At 43.4% G+C, this 22,410-nt stretch overlaps 1 protein-coding gene across 2 annotated transcripts in view; it reads right to left on the reverse strand.

Annotated features, from left to right (window-relative positions):
• LOC109871657 (glutamate receptor ionotropic, delta-2) overlaps positions 1 to 22,410 on the reverse strand; it is a 623,084-nt gene that overhangs the window by 203,646 nt on the left and 397,028 nt on the right. For both annotated transcript variants that reach the window (XR_004207889.1, XM_031817225.1), the window contains exon 7: positions 6,601 to 6,762. Coding sequence is in view for 1 of the 2 variants with exons in the window: in XM_031817225.1 (XP_031673085.1) it covers positions 6,601 to 6,762 (162 nt within the window). In the remaining variant the exon portion in view is untranslated. The remainder of the gene's footprint in view (positions 1 to 6,600; positions 6,763 to 22,410) is intronic.

The raw sequence follows: 22,410 nt of genomic DNA on the forward strand, positions 1-22,410 counted from the left end.
CTATTTCATGGGCCCGTTGGGGAAAATGTGTCTGCTATTTCATGGGCCCGTTGGGGAAAATGTGTCTGCTATTTCATGGGCCCGTTGGGGAAAATGTGTCTGCTATTTCATGGGCCCGTTGGGGAAAATGTGTCTGCTATTTCATGGGCCCGTTGGGGAAAATGTGTCTGCTATTTCATGGGCCCGTTGGGGAAAATGTGTCTGCTATTTCATGGGCCCGTTGGGGAAAATGTGTCTGCTATTTCATGGGCCCGTTGGGGAAAATGTGTCTGCTATTTCATGGGCCCGTTGGGGAAAATGTGTCTGCTATTTCATGGGCCCGTTGGGGAAAATGTGTCTGCTATTTCATGGGCCCATTGGGGAAAATGTGTCTGCTATTTCATGGGCCCGTTGGGGAAAATGTGTCTGCTATTTCATGGGCCCGTTGGGGAAAATGTGTCTGCTATTTCATGGGCCCGTTGGGTAAAATGTGTCTGCTATTTCATGGGCCCGTTGGAGAAAATGTGTCTGCTATTTCATGGGCCCGTTGGGGAAAATGTGTCTGCTATTTCATGGGCCCGTTGGGGAAAATGTGTCTGCTATTTCATGGGCCCGTTGGGGAAAATGTGTCTGCTATTTCATGGGCCCGTTGGGGAAAATGTGTCTGCTATTTCATGGGCCCGTTGGGGAAAATGTGTCTGCTATTTCATGGGCCCGTTGGGGAAAATGTGTCTGCTATTTCATGGGCCCGTTGGGGAAAATGTGTCTGCTATTTCATGGGCCCGTTGGGGAAAATGTGTCTGCTATTTCATGGGCCCGTTGGGGAAAATGTGTCTGCTATTTCATGGGCCCGTTGGGGAAAATGTGTCTGCTATTTCATGGGCCCGTTGGGGAAAATGTGTCTGCTATTTCATGGGCCCGTTGGGGAAAATGTGTCTGCTATTTCATGGGCCCGTTGGGGAAAATGTGTCTGCTATTTCATGGGCCCGTTGGGGAAAATGTGTCTGCTATTTCATGGGCCCGTTGGGGAAAATGTGTCTGCTATTTCATGGGCCCGTTGGGGAAAATGTGTCTGCTATTTCATGGGCCCGTTGGGGAAAATGTGTCTGCTATTTCATGGGCCCGTTGGGGAAAATGTGTCTGCTATTTCATGGGCCCGTTGGGGAAAATGTGTCTGCTATTTCATGGGCCCGTTGGGGAAAATGTGTCTGCTATTTCATGGGCCCGTTGGGGAAAATGTGTCTGCTATTTCATGGGCCCGTTGGGGAAAATGTGTCTGCTATTTCATGGGCCCGTTGGGGAAAATGTGTCTGCTATTTCATGGGCCCGTTGGGGAAAATGTGTCTGCTATTTCATGGGCCCGTTGGGGAAAATGTGTCTGCTATTTCATGGGCCCGTTGGTGAAAATGTGTCTGCTATTTCATGGGCCCGTTGGGGAAAATGTGTCTGCTATTTCATGGGCCCGTTGGGGGAAATGTGTCTGCTATTTTATGGGCCCGTTGGGGAAAATGTGTCTGCTATTTCATGGGCCCGTTGGGGAAAATGTGTCTGCTATTTCATGGGCCCGTTGGGGGAAATGTGTCTGCTATTTCATGGGCCTGTTGGGGAAAATGTGTCTGCTATTTCATGGGCCCGTTGGTGAAAATGTGTCTGCTATTTCATGGGCCCGTTGGGGAAAATGTGTCTGCTATTTCATGGGCCCGTTGGGGAAAATGTGTCTGCTATTTTATGGGCCCGTTGGGGAAAATGTGTCTGCTATTTTATGGGCCCGTTGGGGAAAATGTGATAGATAAGACATCTTCAACCTTCCAGCCTAGACACTGTAACGTGATTACCTGGTTTGATCCAGTTGTAGGATCTTAATTTGAGCCAGTTTGCTACAGCAGGAAAATAATCCTGGAGCAACAGGAAATGTGAATTATTATGTGGATTATACGTCATGGACATTTTTGTTGGGGTTGATACATTTTTCATGAGAACAAACCTAGTCTGAAATTTCAAAGTGAAAATTACAAACTTCAGAAGTCTTTTTAAACCTTTTTAAACCTTTTTAAACCTTTTTAAACCTCAAATACAATACAGTTTGCATTCTCCGGCAGTTCTCCTGTAACAGGGTGATCAAATTAATATCCTACACTTGTAAGTGTGGGGCTTTTTCAAGAGAAATCCTCTCGCTTTGATATTTCCGTTGATGTGTACAGAGGCTATGAATCAAGTAATTCTATGCCTCGCTCCCCTCACACCCCTTTCATAATTCAGCCTGCATTACACCTGCACTGATGGTAGCCCTGTCTGCAACGCTGCGTTCGAGAGCACAACAACGTGACCGCCCGCATTGGGAATAGATTTATTCATCTACATGCAGCCTGTTACATTAAAGTCATGATCATAATAGCCTGTTGTTCATTTACTCTTAATGTGTTCTTCTTTTGCTAAATGAGAGCAGGCTTAAACATAAAGAGTGCTCGGCAGCCACGAACAAAGCACCACACCATGAGTAGCCTTTCATCTCCCCAAAGCTCTCCAACATCACAAACGAGTGCAGAGACCCCCCTCCCCCCTCTTTCCAAATTGTAGGTCTAATTAAAACAAAGACAATTGTTGTAAATGTATTGCACCAATACTGCGCTGACAGGATTAATTAGCTGTCCAATTAGGAGAGCTGAGCAGTATACGGGCAAGTTCACCCTAACGCATGCATTGAAAAGCCAATAAACAGCCCGTTCCGCTAATGAAGCCGTAGAACATTGGTCCATTGAGGAAACCCTGGGGAATGTAATATGGGCCCATTACGTGGCTGGTTTACAGTAAAATAACAAGGCATACGCCACATTAACATCACCACAGTTATTACAACGGCCGGCAGCAGGTGCAGGAGAGAACACCTCACACATACAACCAGTCTCAGGACTGGTTGGAGAGGGACTGAAATATTGGGACTCGACCTTTGTTGGCTCACCTTCCCTACGGCAGGGCCGGTGTCACTTTCACTGATTGTGTGTGTGCGTGTATGTGTGTCTGTCTCTGTGTGTGTGTGTGTGTGTGCAGACACGTGTCGACAGGTACAGTACACTCCCCAGGAGCTACGGCCACAGGGATGGAGTAGGTGTTAACATCACGTCCTGTCCTGCACTAACACAGCAGCTCTGGAGAGCACGATGTCACCTCAACACGACAACAACGCCAACAACACCACCAGGGCTTTATTCAATGCCTAAGACAGTGTCCCTAACTTCATATCCATTTCAAAGGTCCCCTCTGAGATAAAAGTGGGGGCAGATGAGATGACGTCCACCCTTGAAGGGCTATCCCTTGTCTGTCATAATATCACTTGTTTTTCACATTCATACAGTGGTTTGCGAAAAAATTCACCCCCCTTGGCATTTTTCCTATTTTGTTGCCTTATAACTCAGAATTAAAATTTATTTTGGGGGGGGGTTGTATAATTTGATTTACACAACATTCCTACCACTTTGAAGATGCAAAATAGTTTTTTGTGTGAAACAAACAAGAAATAAGACAAAAAAAAGACAACTTGAGCGTGCATAACTATTCACCCCCCCAGAAGTCAATACTTTGTAGAGCCACCTTTTGCAGCAATTACAGCTGCAAGTCTCTTGGGGTATGTCTCTATAAGCTTGGCACATCTAGGCACTGGGATTTTTGCCATTTTTCAAGGCAAAACTGCTCCAGCTCCTTCAAGATGGTTGGGTTCCGCTGGTGTACAGCAATCTTTAAGTCATACCACAGATGCTCAATTGGATTGAGGTCTGGGCTTTGACATGGCCATTCCAAGACATTTAAATGTTTCCCCTTAAACCACTCAAGTGTTGCTTGAGCAGCATGCTTAGGGTCATTCTCCTGCTGGAAGGGGAACCTCAGTCCCAGTCTAAAATCTAAGGAAGACTGAAACAGGTTTCCCTCAAGAATTTCCCTGTATTTAATGCCTTCAATCATTCCTTCAATTCTGACCAGTTTCCCAGTCCCTGCTGATGAAAAATATCCCCATAGCATGATGCTGCCACCACCACGCTTCACTGTGGGGATGGTATTCTCGGGGTGATGACAGGTGTTGGGTTTGCGCCAGACATAGCGCTTTCCTTGATGGACAAAAAGCTCAATTTTAGTCTCATCTGACCAGAGTACCTTCTTCTATATGTTTGGGGAGTCTCCCACATGCCTTTTGGTGAACATCAAATGTGTTTGCTTATTTCTTTATTTAAGCAATGGCGTTTGTCTGGCCACTCTTCCATGAAGCCCAGCCCGTAAAGCCCAGTGTACGGCTTAAAGTGGTCCTATGGACAGATACTCCAATCTCTGCTGTGGAACTTTGCAGCTCCTTTAGGGTTATCTTTGGTCTCTTTGTTGCCTCTCTGATTAATGCCCTCCTTGCCTGGTCCGTGAGCTTTGGTGGGCAGCCCTCTCTTGGCAGGTTTGTTGTGGTGCCATATTCTTTCTATTTTTGAATAATGGATTTAATGGTGCTCCGTGGGATGTTCAAAGTTTCAGATATTTTTTTATAACCCAACCCTGATCTGTACTTCTCCACAACTTTGTCCCTGACCTGTTTGGCGAGTTCCTTGGTCTTCATGGTGTCGCTTGCTTGGTGGTGCCCCTTGCATAGTTTCAGACGCTGGGGCCTTTCAGAACAGGTGTATATATACTGACATCATGTGACAGATCATGTGACACTTAGATTGCACATAGGTGGACTTTATTTAACTAATAATGTGACTTCTGAAGGTAATTGGTTGCACCAGATCTTAATTAGGGGCTTTATAGAAAAGTACATTTTTCCATTTCACTTCACCAATTTGGATGATTTTGTGTATGTCCATTACATGAAATCCAAATAAAAATCCATTTAAATTACAGGTTGTAATGAAAAAAAATAGGAAAAATCACCAAGGGGGATGAATACATTCGCAAGGCACTGTAGTCTGCATCCCAAATAACATCCTATCTCCTATATAGCATACTACTGTCATGACTGTCCTGATCAGGTCAGGTTACAGGAGACCACAACCCTACAGATTATCTCTCAACCCCAAAAGAGGAGGAGAGATCTAGGGGTCTGAAGATGTGGGGGTTTTATGACCCCTCACACCCATGGTAAATCTTAGGCCACAGACAACATTCCTTTGTCCTGTTACTATGGAGAACCAGCCTCAGAACATTAAACATGCAATAAAGGGACTTTGGAACAATGGTTTCCATCAGCCACAATGGTGGTCATGACGATAGACGGAATATGAAAATGTATGTCATTTTCGTTTTGTTATTAAAGGTGAATAGATGACGTTATTACGAAAACATTGTAAAGATGAAATGTGAAGTTGTCTAAAATTGGATTTGAGTCAAATCTAGACCTTGCTCTTAACTTGGTACGCCCAGAGAATTGCCCTAAAGGCGGTTACGCCCACTTCTGACACGAGGGTATAAAACCTGTGCGTGAAGAATGTACAGATAAGACTACGTGACCCAAGCTGCAGCCGAGGTCTAAAAAAGTCAACGAACCCAAAAACGCAACACAAGTTTGAAGACAAAGAAATCTTTTTCTACCCAAGCTACGGATGAGTAGCTGTGTCTAAGCGGGTGAATTCAAGTCGAACCACCTATCCTCCACTCCTCATCGAATTGGGGTATCTACACTGTTTCATTCCTACGCTGTGAGTTCTGAGCTACAGAGCTGTCTGTCCTCAGAAGAGCCCTTCCAGAGCAAGGGCGAGGGAACAGACTCCTAAGCCAAAAGGACACTGACATCGTGAGGACAACCAAAGAGTTGCGCCGGAGAAACCTTCCCCACGTAATTACATCATTATATTCTGACCCATAAGAACGGCAGTTTGGGGCAAGGCTAGGGATAGAATAAGCATAGCTGACAAATTCACCCAAATGTATATTTCTCTCGTGTACTTTCTCTTTTTCTCTCTCTTTTAAATCCCCATTTTGGGTAACACGTGCCATAGTGTGTTGGCCCGTTATACTAAGTTCTAATAAATAGCCTAGAATGTGTTTTTGTGTATGTATATCTTTTATCATCATTTTAGCTTTCTGGGAAATAAATACACAACTAAGATTGGTGTGGTACGAACTCATTGGTGAGACCCGGGTCCGTGGAGATTCCCGGATTATGCGACATTCAGAACGAGACTGTAGAGGTAACTGGTTAATTAGCGGCTGTTGTAAAATCGTTATTCTGATATTCTTTGAGTTAATTTGGGAAATAGAAACTCAATAAAACAAATTTTCCCATGGTGCCCCAGGTTAATGAGTTAATAATTGCTTGATTCAGTTAATCACGAAATTAGAAACCTTTAATCATTCGATGAGAAACAGTCGTCACATTAACTAATACAACATCACAACACTACATTCAACCAAAACCATATGGGCCCTTATCACAAGTAGTGCACTATATAGTTCATAGGGTTCAATTTGGGACGCAAGCATTATCAAGGACCGGAACACCATGTGGGTGCAATTATTACCAGGTAGAACAGAAAACTAGCAGTACTCCGGACCTCCAGGCTCGGATTTGAATATCCTTGGTCTATAACCTGGTTTGGTAGTCAGGAGAAACTCCTGTCTCTAAGAATAACCCCCTATATGGACCAGTACCTTTTTGACATTGTCCAGCATAGGCCGTCCTCCTTGCCAGGGCTTAGAGTTCTTGCGGATACAGGTGAGGCTGGCCATGCTGTGCCACTTCCTGTCCTCCAGCTTCCTGTGGAAAGTGTTGGCCAATAGCAGCACTGTGTCGTAGATGTAGCGGTTGGTGATCTGGGGAAAGAGGGCAGGAGGGAGGAAGTAGAGGGTGAGACAACAGAAGGGAAGCATGAGGGGAGGGTGAGACAAAACATGAAAGTGGTAAAGAGGGAGAAAGGAAGAAAACAGACCAAAAAAGGAGGGAGAAGTTAACAGTGGAGCAAAAAAAAAGGGGAAGAATGGTCAACAGTAGTGCACTACATAAGGAATAGGGTGCCATTTGAGATGCAGTCAAAGTCTGCTCTGCACCCTGCTGAAAGCTGCTCTGCTCTGCACCCTGCTGAAAGCTGCTCTGCTCTACATCCTGCTGAAAGCTGCTCTGCTCTGCACCCTGCTGAAAGCTGCTCTGCTCTACATCCTGCTGAAAGCTGCTCTACACCCTGCTGAAAGCTGCTCTGCACTGCACCCTGCTGAAAGCTGCTCTGCACTGCACCCTGCTGAAAGCTGCTCTGCACCCTGCTGAAAGCTGCTCTGCTCTGCACCCTGCTGAGAGCTGCTCTGCTCTGCACCGTGCTGAAAGCTGCTCTGCTCTGCACCCTGCCGAAAGCTGCTCTGCACCCTGCTGAAAGCTGCTCTGCTCTGCACCGTGCTGAAAGCTGCTCTGCTCTGCACCGTGCTGAAAGCTGCTCTGCTCTGCACCCTGCTGAAAGCTGCTCTACACCCTGCTGAAAGCTGCTCTGCTCTGCACCCTGCCGAAAGCTGCTCTGCACCCTGCTGAGAGATGCTCTGCTCTGCACCCTGCTGAAAGCTGCTCTGCTCTGCACCCTGCTGAAAGCTGCTCAACACCCTGCTGAAAGCTGCTCTGCTCTGCACCCTGCTGAGAGCTGCTCTGCTCTGCACCGTGCTGAAAGCTGCTCTGCACCCTGCTGAAAGCTGCTCTGCTCTACACACTGTTGAAAGCTGCTCTGCTCTACACCCTGCTGAAAGCTGCTCTGCTCTGCACCCTGCTGAAAGCTGCTCTGCTCTGCTCTACACCCTGCTGAAAGCTGGTCTGCTCTACACCCTGCTGAAACCTGCTCTGCTCTGCACCCTGCTGAAAGCTGCTCTGCTCTACACCCTGTTGAGACCTGCTCTGCTCTACACCCTACTGAAACCTGCTCTGCTCTACACCCTGCTGAAAGCTGCTCTGCTCTACACTCTGTTGAAACCTGCTCTGCTCTGCACCCTGCTGAAAGCTGCTCTGCTCTGCTCTACACCCTGCTGAAACCTGCTCTGCTCTGCACCCTGCTGAAAGCTGCTCTGCTCTGCTCTACACCCTGCTGAAACCTGCTCTGCTCTACACCCTGTTGAAAGCTGCTTTGCACCCTGCTGAATGCTGCTGAGACGGCCGGCAGTGAAACATGCAGTGATCATAAGGAGTAGGCTGGCATCATTTGAAAGAAAATTGATACGTGCACTCGTGTCATTTCATCAGTTCTTTGATCATTGGTACAGAAGCAACACCTAACACCTGTGATTTGTAGCTACATCTCTGAAGTTCTCTCTGCAAACACTCACTCCAACTACTGTTTGCAATACACATCCAGGCTGCTCCCAGTTCCTGGTAAAGGAAGTGGCCCTGGAAGGATTAAAACAGCTCTATCTCTGTAGCTTTGTCTAGGTTCACCCTTTAAAAGCTTCACAACACAAATCACACCACGCGCATCTTTTTAACACTAGAACCGCTTGGCCTATCAGCATATAAGTACCCACTAGAGAACATTACCAAGCGTTCCCTTTAGCATATGCATCAGATGAGGGGTTGGGGTAAATGTGGAAGACACATTTCAGTTGAAGGCATTCAGTTGTACAACTGGCTAGGTATCCCCCTTTCCATTTCCCTTCCCATATCAACCTGCAAGGTGCGCAAACATACTTGTTAAATAAATGCTTGCTAAATAGTGTGTAAACTATTGTAAAGGATTCATTGCATGCAGAAATATTTATGGGAATGTATCAATAAAAATAAAAATAAATAGTTATTTGTTTAAAGTCAAGCATATGTTTTGTATAAATCTACAAAGACCTAGACAAAACATAGGCCTATAGCCTATGTTAGTTTCCCTTACAATAAAAACAATACATTGTATTTCATTTGATCAACTAAATTTGTAGATTTGATTAGTAATAGAGTTCTAGTAATGAATCAAGTCCAGCTACAGCTTCTTCTGACAAAGTAGAAACCAAATAGACCACAATAATAATATATCTTCTGACAAAGTAGAAACCAAATAGACCACAATAATAATATATCTTCTGACAAAGTAGAAACCAAATAGACCACAATAATAATATATCTTCTGACAAAGTAGAAACCAAATAGACCACAATAATAATATATCTTCTGACAAAGTAGAAACCAAATAGACCACAATAATAATATATCTTCTGACAAAGTAGAAACCAAATAGACCACAATAATAATATATCTTCTGACAAAGTAGAAACCAAATAGACCACAATAATAATATATCTTCTGACAAAGTAGAAACCAAATAGACCACAATAATAATATATCTTCTGACAAAGTAGAAACCAAATAGACCACAATAATAATATATCTTCTGACAAAGTAGAAACCAAATAGACCACAATAATAATATATCTTCTGACAAAGTAGAAACCAAATAGACCACAATAATAATATATCTTCTGACAAAGTAGAAACCAAATAGACCACAATAATAATATATCTTCTGACAAAGTAGAAACCAAATAGACCACAATAATAATATATCTTCTGACAAAGTAGAAACCAAATAGACCACAATAATAATATATCTTCTGACAAAGTAGAAACCAAATAGACCACAATAATAATATATCTTCTGACAAAGTAGAAACCAAATAGACCACAATAATAATATATCTTCTGACAAAGTAGAAACCAAATAGACCACAATAATAATATATCTTCTGACAAAGTAGAAACCAAATAGACCACAATAATAATATATCTTCTGACAAAGTAGAAACCAAATAGACCACAATAATAATATATCTTCTGACAAAGTAGAAACCAAATAGACCACAATAATAATATATCTTCTGACAAAGTAGAAACCAAATAGACCACAATAATAATATATCTTCTGACAAAGTAGAAACCAAATAGACCACAATAATAATATATCTTCTGACAAAGTAGAAACCAAATAGACCACAATAATAATATATCTTCTGACAAAGTAGAAACCAAATAGACCACAATAATAATATATCTTCTGACAAAGTAGAAACCAAATAGACCACAATAATAATATATCTTCTGACAAAGTAGAAACCAAATAGACCACAATAATAATATATCTTCTGACAAAGTAGAAACCAAATAGACCACAATAATAATATATCTTCTGACAAAGTAGAAACCAAATAGACCACAATAATAATATATCTTCTGACAAAGTAGAAACCAAATAGACCACAATAATAATATATCTTCTGACAAAGTAGAAACCAAATAGACCACAATAATAATATATCTTCTGACAAAGTAGAAACCAAATAGACCACAATAATAATATATCTTCTGACAAAGTAGAAACCAAATAGACCACAATAATAATATAACCAGCCAGATGTGCAGGTGAAATGATTTACTGTATTACTAAACAAAAGCACCAGTGAATGAACAACTGTAAAGGATTAATGGCATAAAGAAATATTTTCATAACAAGATATAAAAACAGTTGACTGCATCTGATACTGTTTTGTGCCTTTAAACATGAATCAACCACGTCTTCTCTTTATGTTTGGGGTCCACATTCAGCACACAGATTCGGGGCTTTGTTAGAGCAAGTCCCACAAACAAACCGGTTGCAATGCACACTTTTCTTCGTTTACACCTGCCAACTTGACATGTTGTCTTATTTTTCCCCGAGTGGGAGCTGTGGTGCATCGAGAAGAGGAAGGGCAGGACCTGTTTCCACGGCGGCCTGCTTGGCGGATCACGAACCTCACATGCCAGATCCAGTGGGATGCATTGTGCTGATGATGCAAATACTCTTATTTATTATACATCTGTACACTGTGAGTGTTGCTTTACCAATGTCCATCACTGATGTGGAGTACAGCTCCGCTGGTATATGTTGTTCTTCGCAGAGGGTGGCAGCTCCTGCCTTTCTTTGTTCACTGTTCCCAGCAGTCTAGTCTTCTTTGCAATTAACTTGTCAGCCAAGGAATTTGATGTGAATAAGTTGTCCTTGGTCACATTTCTGCCTTTGCACATGTAAGGCTCCACGAGTCTCAAAACCAGACAGTTGCTCACCAGCTTGCCCGGTTTCATCTTTCCCCAGATATGGAAAGCCATTGAGCAAGTACTTGGTTTCGACATCTGCGGCTAACCAAAACTTAACTGAAGTCACATGCACCATTATCAGTTTCTATCTGGTTTCTAGGGCCCATTCATCCAAATAAGCTTATTTACATTTTATGTTTATTATGTTACTAGTGTTTGCTTAGTAGCCAGAGCTATGCTACGGCGTGAGTGGTCATGTGCTGAATGCATGGACAGCACGTGAGTGGTCATGTGCTGAATGCATGGACAGCACGTGAGTGGTCATGTGCTGAATGCATGGACAGCATGTGAGTGGTCATGTGCTGAATGCATGGGCAGCACGTGAGTGGTCATGTGCTGAATGCATGGACAGCACGTGAGTGGTCATGTGCTGAATGCATGGACAGCACGTGAGTGGTCATTTGCTGAATGCATGGACAGCACGTGAGTGGTCATGTGCTGAATGCATGGACAGCACGTGAGTGGTCATGTGCTGAATGCATGGACAGCATGTGAGTGGTCATGTGCTGAATGCATGGACAGCACGTGAGTGGTCAGGTGCTGAATGCATGGACAGCATGTGAGTGGTCATGTGCTGAATGCATGGACAGCATGTGAGTGGTCATGTGCTGAATGCATGGACAACATGTGAATGGTCATGTGCTGAATGCATGGACAGCATGTGAGTGGTCATGTGCTGAATGCATGGACAGCACGGATATTCTTGGAAAAAGTCACATTTAGAAAAAAGTTGCACCTCTTGAATTGAGAGTTATTTGACAAAGGTAAGTGTAATATAAACTGCAGAATATGCTCTTTCTGACACTATATAGAAATCACAATGTTTTACCTGCATGTGACTATGAAGGAGGATTTAACAAAGCGATCCTCCATTCCCTGCACTTACATTCCCTGCAAGATGATCCCATCTCTTCGTGTACAATTTGACAACTGATAGGCCTAATATTGTCACTCATCAGATTATTGTCAATTTGATCTGGTCTACAGGCTAACTCTTATTATGTGTGTAATTAGTTTTGGTATAGTTTAGGTGTAGTTTTGGTATAGTTTAGGTGTAGTTTTGGTATAATTCCAGTGTAGTTTTGGTAGAGTTTAGGTGTAGTTTCAGTGGGCCGGCTGTGCAGGCTGACTTGCATTGTTTGTTTCCTGCTCACCAACTTGGATAGAGTTAAGGATGTGTTCTGCACTATTCTAAAGGCTTACTGCAACACATAGCATGTTCTCATTTCCCTTTGCAATACATTGGATTAGTAATGGAGTTACAGTCAATAAAACAGTACCATAACAGTTTATTTTTACAAAGTAAAAGGTAGAAGACAATAGTATCAACCTGCTAGGCACACGGTCAAATTATTAACATGAGCGCCCATGCTGATGAATAGGCATAACACAAAATCATCATTACACTATTGGTGTTCTAAATTAAATCAACCTCTTCACCCTCATCATTCCGTTCACGCCTAATTTCAATTTGATTGTGAAGTAACTTGCACAATTATCGCCCATTCCATCCATTTGTCATTCAGTGGGCTGGCATCTTTTGCTTCGCTGGATAGAGTCAAGGATATGTTCAGCATTATTCTAAAGACCTACTGCCACATGTAGCATGTTTTCCTTTCCCTTATAATACATTTGATTAGTAATAGAGTTATAGTAAACAAAACTGTCCCATAACAGTTTCTTTTTTACAAAGTAAAACATTAAAGAGAATGGTATCAACCCGCAAGGCTTGCGGTCAAATTATTTGCTGCTGATTAAATAGGCATAACACAAACTCATCATTACACTATTGTCTTTCTAAATTAAATCAACCTCTTCAACCTCCTTATCATTCAGTTAGGCCTAAATTAAATTACATTGTGAAGTAAGGTGCACAATTATCACCCATCCATTCATTTGTCATTCACTCCGTGAGGAGAGAGAGACTCATTTAAAAAAAAAACTGTTAAAGAGGCACAACATCTGTTTGTGATATGAAAATGTTTACGACTGTAAATAAAACACAAACACTTAGGAAAAGTCTGGGAACGAGCAGGACATAGCTTTTTTGAGGGGCAGATTTTTTAAATTGACCAAAGCAAACGTCAGTGGCAGTTGGGTTCTAGAGCCCAGACCTGTATCCCAAATGGCACCTATTCCCTATATAGTGCACTATTCTTGAGGGCCATAGTCAAAATAGTGCACTATAAAGGGAGTACGGTGCCATTTAAATTGGGCCACAGCCGGAGGCCGAAGGGGGAGACAGAGAACAGTTCATTCGGGCCCTGATCGATGGCCCTGTGATTTAGCACAAGCGTTGTCTCCGTTTGAATGGCTGTGTAATAAATAGAGTGCCCATTATGTTTGCCGTTGTTTATTAACCTGCAATGCTCGGGCACACTTGTCACAAAATTCGAGTGCCGTGTTCCAGCGCCCACTGTCCTAACCGGGGATGTGGAACGAGCATGGCATCCCCCTGACATAGGCTTTTATAGCCGGGAGGTCACCCATGCATCAAATCAAATTGTATCAAATTGTATTTGTCACATGCGCCGAATAGAACAAGTGTAGACATTACCATGAAATGCTTACTTACAAGCCATTTCCCAACAATGCAGTTAAAAAGCAATACAATTAACAAATAGATAAAAAAGAAAATAATAACACAATGAAAAAACACAAAATAATGAGGTTATATAGAAGGAGTACCGGTACCCAGTCAGTGTACTGGGGTTCAAGAGGTGATTCATTGAGGTTATATACAAGGAGTACCGGTACCCAGTCAGTGTACTGGGGTTCAAGAGGTGATTCATTGAGGTTATATACAAGGAGTACCGGTACCCAGTCAGTGTACTGGGGTTCAAGAGGTGATTCATTGAGGTTATATACAAGGAGTACCGGAACCCAGTCAGTGTACTGGGGTTCAAGAGGTGATTCATTGAGGTTATATACAAGGAGTACCGGTACCCAGTCAGTGTACTGGGGTTCAAGAGGTGATTCATTGAGGTTATATACAAGGAGTACCGGTACCCAGTCAGTGTACTGGGGTTCAAGAGGTGATTCATTGAGGTAATATACAAGGAGTACCGGTACCCAGTCAGTGTACTGGGGTTCAAGAGGTGATTCATTGAGGTTATATAGAAGGAGTACCCGGTACCCAGTCAGTGTACTGGGGTTCAAGAGGTGATTCATTGAGGTTATATAGAAGGAGTACCGGTACCCAGTCAGTGTACTGGGGTTCAAGAGGTGATTCATTGAGGTAATATACAAGGAGTACCGGTACCCAGTCAGTGTACTGGGGTTCAAGAGGTGATTCATTGAGGTTATATAGAAGGAGTACCGGTACCCAGTCAGTGTACTGGGGTTCAAGAGGTGATTCATTGAGGTAATATGTATATGTAGGGCGAAAAGCAGAATGTCCAGGTAGATATTTAATTAACTGTTCAGCAGTCTTATGGCTTTGGGGTAGACGCTGTTTAGGATCCTTTTGGTCCCAGACTTGGTTCTCCGGTATCACTGCTGTAGCAGAGAGAGACTGTGACTGTGACTTGGGTAGCTAACCATTTTTAGGGCCTTCCTATGACACCGCCTGGTATAGAGGTCCTGGATGAGAGGGAGCTCGGCCCCAGTGATGTACTGGGCCATACGCACCACCCTCTGCAGAGCCTTGAGGTCAGATGCACATCACCAAGCGGTGATGCAACCAGTCAAGACGCTCTCAATGGTGCAGCTGTATAACTTTTTGAGGATCTCAGGACCCATGCCAAATCCTTTCAGCCTCCTGAGGGGGAAGAGGCCATGTCGTGCCCTCTTCACAACTGGATTGGTGTGTTTGGGCCATGATAGGTTAATAGTGATGTGGACACCGAGGAACTTAAAGCACTCAGCCATCTCCACTACAACCCCATCAATGTGAATGGGGGCATGCTCAACCCTCCATTTTCTGTAGTCCACAATCAGCTCCTTTGTGTTGCTGACATTGAGGGAGAAATGGTTTCCCTGTCACTTCCCTGTCACTATACTAGCAGGCCTTACCTCATCCCTGTAGGCAGTCCCATTATTGTCAGCAATCAGGCATATCACTGTCAATGTCAGTTTTTTATTTGAACCTTTATTTAATCTTTGGGCTATGAGACAGTATTTTGACGTCTGGATGACAAGCGTGCCCAAAGTAAACTGCCTGTTACTCAGGCCCAGAAGCTAGGTTATGCATATATGCATTGGTATATTTGGATAGAAAACACTCTAAAGTTTCTAAAACTGTTAAAATAATGTCTGTGAGTATAACAGAACTGACATGGAAGGTAAAAGCCCGAGGGCAAACATTATTTTTTGGATGAGAGCGCGTACTTTGTTGTTTATCTCCGGTAATGACAATGACGATTCTCTGCCTTAAATTTGATCATTTATTTACAAATTAGGGTACCTACATTTTTTGACTTGTTTGGAGAAATTTATTGGTAACGTTTGGGATTCATTTTGTATGCATTTTTAATGAAGTGCGCCAGCTAAACTGAGTATTTGGGGATATAAAGGACTTTATTGAACAAAAGGACCATTTGTGATGTAGCTGGGAACTTTTGGAGTGCCAACAGAAGAAGATCTTCAAAGGTAAGCATTTATTTTATCACTATTTTCCAACCTGCCTAGTTGGAAAATGTTTTTAATGCTTTTGTGTGCTGGGCGCTGTCCTCAGATAATCGCATGGTGTGCTTTCGCCGTAAAGCCTTTTTGAAATCTGGCACAGCAGCTGGATTAACAAGAAGTTACGCTTTTTTCTGATGTATGACACATGTATTTTCATGAATGTTAAATATTACTGTCATTTGTCATACTACAGGACAACATGTTTTAGTATTCTGTGGTTGAATCTGTGTTTGAAATTCACTGCTCCACTAATGGGCCTTACAGATACAGTGGGAAAAAAAGTATTTAGTCAGCCACCAATTGTGCAAGTTCTCCCACTTAAAAAGATGAGAGGCCTGTAATTGTCATCATAGGTACACTTCAACTATGACAGACAAAAAACAAAAAAAATAATCCAGAAAATCACATTGTAGGAGTTTTTATGAATTTATTTGCAAATTATGGTGGAAAATAAGTATTTGGTCACCTACAAACAAGCAAGATTTCTGGCTCTCACAGACCTGTAACTTCTTCTTGTTTGAACCTGTTTGAACTTGTTATCAGTATAAAAGACACTTGTCCACAACCTCAGACAGTCACACTCCAAACTCCACTATGGCCAAGACCAAAGAGCTGTCAAAGGACACCAGAAACAAAATTGTAGACCTGCACCAGGCTGGGAAGACTGAATCTGCAATAGGTAAGCAGCTTGGTTTGAAGAAATCAACTGTGGGAGCAATTATTAGGAAATGGAAGACATACAAGACCACTGATAATCTCCCTCGATCTGGGGCTCCATGCAAGATCTCACCCCGTGGGGTCAAAATGATCACAAGAACGGTGAGCAAAAATCCCAGAAACACACGGGGGGACCTAGTGAATGACCTGCAGAGAGCTGGGACCAAAGTAACAAAGCCTACCATCAGTAACACACTACGCCGCCAGGGACTCAAATCCTGCAGTGCCAGACGTGTCCCCCTGCTTAAGCCAGTACATGTCCAGGCCCGTCCAGGCCCGAAGTTTTCTAGACAGCATTTGGATGATCCAGAAGAAGATTGGGAGAATGTCATATGGTCAGATGAAACCAAAATATAACTTTTTGGTAAAAACTCAACTTGTCGTGTTTGGAGGACAAAGAATGCACACCATCTAAAGACACCATCCAAAGAACACCATACCTACTGTGAAGCTTGGGGGTGGAAACATCATGCTTTGGGGCTGTTTTTCTGCAAAGGGACCAGGACGACTGATCCGTGTAAAGGAAAGAATTAATGGGGCCATGTATCGTGAGATTTTGAGTGAAAACCTCCTCCATCAGCAAGGGCATTGAAGATTAAATGTGGCTGGGTCTTTCAGCATGACAATGATCCCAAACACACCGCCCGGGCAACGAAGGAGTGGCTTCGTAAGAAGCATTTCAAGGTCCAGGAGTGGCCTAGCCAGTCTCCAGATCTCAACCCCATAGAAAATCTTTGAAGGGAGTTGAAAGTCCGTGTTGCCCAGCAACAGCCCCAAAACATCACTGCTCTAGAGGAGATCTGCATGGAGGAATGGGCCAAAATACCAGCAACAGTGTGTGAAAACCTTGTCAAGACTTACAGAAAACGTTTGACCTCTGTCATTGCCAACAAAGGGTATATAACAAAGTATTGAGATAAACTTTTGTTATTGACCAAATACTTATTTTCCACCATAATTTGCAAATAAATTCATAAAAAATCCTACAATGTGATTTTCTTGATTTTTTCCCTCATTTTGTCTGTCATGGGTGAAGTGTACCTATGATGAAAATTACAGGCCTCTCTCATCTTTTTAAGTGGGAGAACTTTCACAATTGGTGGCTGACTAAATACTTTTTTTGCCCCACTGTATTTTTATGTGTTGGGGTACAGAGATGAGGTAGTCATTCAAAAATCATGTTAAACACTATCATTACACACACAGTGAGTTAATGCAACGTATTATGTGACTTGTTGAAGCATGCTTTCCCAGGAGATATATATTTTTTAAATAGCTGTGAAATGGTTGTTTCTGGTGACTTTTTAAGGGAAAATACATCTAAAACTTTTCTCTTATTTTGGTCAATATATCACATCTGAAATGCCAATATGTTTCTGTATTTCATTAAAAGGTTGGTATAATTTTAACGTTTCAGTAAGTAACCATGCTTGGCAATTATTTTGTAGAACGTCTGTGAGAAAGATTGATTGAAAGTTTGCTATGTTACATAAGTGCTTGAGGGAGTCTACCATTGAATAAAAATAATTGACACCATTAAAATATAATTTTCCCCTTCAAAAAAGTGCCTAATGACATATTATCCCATATTATATTATCAGGCTAGTATATTATTTAGCAAACAGCATTATCAGCTGTAGCCCAACTTATCTGGCAGGTAGTGGCAGGTAGCCTAGTGGTTAGAGCGTTGGACTTGTAACTGAAAGGTTGCAAGCTCAAATCCCTAAGCTGACAATGTAAGAATCTGTCATTCTTCCCCTGTCATGTTCTGACCTTAGTTTCTTTGTTTTAGTTGGGGTGGGTAGTCTATGTTCTTTTTTCTATGTTGTGTTTACGTGTTTGGCCTGGTATGGTTCTCAATCAGAGGCAGCTGTCGTTCGTTGTCTCTGATTGAGAATCATACTTAGGTAGCCTTTTCCAACCTGTGCTTTGTGGGTGATTATTTTCTGTCTAGTGTTTTCTGTTTAGGTTGTTTCTCAGACAGGACTGTTTCGTTGTCGTTTCGGTCTTTCACTTTGTTGTTTTGTTATTCAGTGTTCAGTTGATTTATTAAATATTAACATGGACACATACCACGCTACGCATTGGTCCGATCTTGACTACTCCTCGTCAGAGGAGGAGGAATTACGTTACAGCCCCTGAACAAGGCAGTTAACCCACTGTTCCTAGGCCATAATTGAAAATAAGAATCTGTTCTTAACTGACTTGCCAAGTTTAAAAAAAATGCAGTGTAGTGGCTATAAATAAATAGGCTGAAGCATGGGGGTTGCCCATCTGTATTGTGCTAGATCAGTGCTTCCAACCTTTCGAGTGATGGCTGCCTTTCATTGTAGGGGAACGTCCCTTGTACTGAATGAGGTTCAGAGAAACAGCTCTTCTTTGCTAGTATATTCTTTAAGTCAGTAGCCAATTAGAAAAAAGTTGTTTCAAAGTTTATAATACCACCAAAGTTGTCTTTGAACTCACAAGATTGAGTCCAATATAACCGTGAACAATTATCACTCGTTTTGAGAAAATGCTCTCACACACGAGATGTAAAACTAGCAATAGAAACTTTCTCCACTTGAAAAATATCCCTTTATATATAATTATTATTCGTGCTTTTGAATTTAACATGTTAAATGTGACAGTAGTTCTTTATTTGTTACAAGTAGCTCACATAATTAAGGGTTGAGAAGAGAGAGAAAGTGAGGAGCTCTGTTACCCTTAAAAGCCTTGCACAACTTGTTTTCCTTCACAAACCACGACCTCTGAGGAGTGGGACAAACCAAAAATATAATTGGCGGTGGGTGGATCCAATCATAAAATTAGGGGGGGGGGGTCATGGAAATCCTGGGAGTGTGAGGAGGGGCGGCAGTGGCTGGCCTGTTGAGATTGGCTCCTATGAGAGGCTGGGTGATCGCTGACCACTGCTATACAGGAAGAGGCAGTGAGTGTGTTTGTGCACACACGCATTTGTGTGTGTGCATACGCGCGCATGTGTGTGTGTGTTTGTGTGGGTGGGTGGGGGGAGTGTGGTCATGCAGACCCAGATGATGCGCTCCAGTCCAGTGTGAAATTGGGCTTCTTCTGGGGCACTCTACTGACTGCTCCTCTGCCTCCACACTGACAGAAAACACAGGCCTAACTGCACTATTCACAACTGCACCGGGCACACACTGTCCTCCACTGACTGCCGCTGCTCTCCGTCTGTCCTCTCAGTATTCCGCACCACACTTGGCACTGTCTGTCTGTCTGTCTGTCTGTCTCTTTATGTCTTGTCTGTCTTGTCTGTCTGTCTTGTCTGTCTCTTTATGTCTTGTCTGTCAGTCTGTCAGTCTGTCTGTCTGTCTGTCTGTCTGTCTGTCTGTCTGTCTGTCTGTCTGTCTGTCTGTCTGTCTGTCTGTCTGTCTGTCTGTCTCTTTATGTCTGTCTGTCTGTCTGTCTGTCTGTCTGTCTGTCTGTCTGTCTGTTTATGTCTGTCTGTCTGTCTGTCTGTCTGTCTGTCTGTCTGTCTGTCTGTCTGTCTGTCTGTCTGTCTGTCTGTCTGTCTGTCTGTCTGTCTGTCTGTCTGTCTGTCTGTCTGTCTGTCTGTCTTTATGTCTGTCTCTTTATGTCTGTCTGTCTGTCTGTCTGTCTGTCTGTCTGTCTGTCTGTCTGTCTGTCTGTCTGTTTATGTCTTGTCTGTCTGTCTGTCTCTTTATGTCTGTCTGTCTGTCTGTCTGTCTGTCTGTCTGTCTGTCTGTCTGTCTGTCTGTCTGTCTGTCTCTTTATGTCTGTCTGTCTGTCTGTCTGTCTGTCTGTCTGTCTGTCTGTCTGTCTGTCTGTCTGTCTGTCTCTTTATGTCTGTCTGTCTGTCTGTCTGTCTGTCTGTCTGTCTGTCTGTCTGTCTGTCTGTCTGTCTGTCTGTCTGTCTGTCTCTTTGTCTATCTGTCTGTCTGTCTCTTTATGTCTGTCTGTCTGTCTGTCTGTCTGTCTGTCTGTCTGTCTGTCTGTCTGTCTGTCTGTCTGTCTGTCTGTCTGTCTGTCTGTCTGTCTGTCTGTCTGTCTGTCTGTCTGTCTGTCTGTCTGTCTGTGTCAGTCATCTACTGATCAAAATAAAAATAATCTCTGTGTATTACTAAGCACGGTCTGTATCTGTCACTACTAAACTATATATACAAAACTGTGTGGACACCCCTCCAAATTAGTGGATTTGGCTATTTTAGCCACACCTGTTGCTGACAGGTGTATAAAATCAAGCACACAACCATGCAAACAATAGAATGGCCTTACTGAGGAGCTCAGTGACTTTCAACTGGGCGCCGTCATAGGATGCCACCTTTCCAAGTCAGTTTGTCAAATTTCTGCCCGACTAGAGCTGCCCTGGTCAACAGTAAGTGCTGTTATTGTGAAGTGGAAACATCTAGGAGTAACGTAGGCCACACAAGCTCACAGAACAGGACCGCTGAGTGCTGAAGCACGTAATGCGTAAAAATCGTCTGTCCTCAGTTGCAACACTCACGACCAAGTTCCAAACTGCCCCTGGAAGCAACGTCAGCAGAATTACTGTTCATCGGGAGCTTCATGAAATGGGCTTCCATGGCTGACCAGCCACACAGAAGCCTAAGATCACCATGTGCAATGCCAAGCGACAGCTGGAGCGATGTAAATCTCGCTGCCATTGGACTCTGGAGCAGTGGAAACGCATTCCCTGGAGTGATTAATCGCACTTCACCAAACCAGTAAATTATTTAAAAAATATTTTTATGAACAGCGTGACATGAAATGGAACTGTTCAGTCTGTATGATCAATCATCAACGCTCAGTGTGTGTGTGAGTGTGAGCGCTGGTGTAGCCTACCATATTTACTTAAATTCAAAGTGCACGCATTATGCTGAAATAAACATGCAACCTTGAAATGCAGTTAATACGGTTACAAAATTGTCTCCAATTTTTGAGAAGGGCCATGCTGTTGAGAACAGCCATGCTGTTGAGAAGAGCCATGCTGTTGAGAAGGGCCATGTTGTTGAGAAGGGCCATGCTGTTGAGAAGGGCCATGTTGTTGAGAAGGGCCATGCTGTTGAGAAGGGCCATGCTGTTGAGAAGGGCCATGTTATTGAGGACGGCAAGGGCCTTGTCAAACGACTGTTCGAGGAAGAGGAGAGCAGCACAGACGATGAAGGTGCTGCAACAGATGTGCAAGCAACACCAAACTCGTCAACAATGTTGCAGCAAGTCATCAACCTTTCAACAGAAGAAAGAAGAGAAAGGAATCCAACCTCCTGAAAATTCTCCCTGTTTGAAGCTGCAACCAACAGTTCGAGATACCTGCACCTGTTTGAGGCACTCACCATCAAGGCCACCACCCAGGTCACCTTCAAGGACACCATCCAGAACACCATCCAAGTCATCATCCAGGACACCTACCATGACACCATCCAGGCAATCTTCCAGGCCACCTTTCAGGGCACCTTCGAGGCCACCGTCCATGACACCATCCAGGCCATCATCCATGACACCATCCAGGCCACCTTCCAGTGCACCTTCAAGGACAGCATGCAGGCCATCATCCAGGCAACCATCCAGGCCACCATCCACGACACCATCCAGGCCAACATAAATGACACCATCCAGGCCAAATTCCAGGTCACCTTCAATGACACCATCCAGGCCACCATCCGGGTCACCTTCAAGGACACTATCCAGGACATTATCCAGGCCACCACCCAGGCCACCATCCATGATACCATCCAGGCCATCATCCATGACACCATCCAGGCCACCTTCCAGTGCACCTTCAAGGACAGCATGCATGCCATCATCCAGGCAACCATCCAGGCCACCATCCACGACACCATCCAGGCCAACATAAATGACACCATCCAGGCCAAATTCCAGGTCACCTTCAATGACACCATCCAGGCCACCATCCGGGTCACCTTCAAGGACACTATCCAGGACATTATCCAGGCCACCACCCAGGCCACCATCCATGATACCATCCAGGCCATCATCCATGACACCACCCAGGCCACCATCCATGATACCATCCAGGCCATCATCCATGACACCACCCAGGC

The sequence above is a fragment of the Oncorhynchus kisutch genome, linkage group LG3 (assembly GCF_002021735.2).
Source record: "Oncorhynchus kisutch isolate 150728-3 linkage group LG3, Okis_V2, whole genome shotgun sequence".
Classification (NCBI taxonomy): Eukaryota; Metazoa; Chordata; class Actinopteri; order Salmoniformes; family Salmonidae; genus Oncorhynchus; species Oncorhynchus kisutch.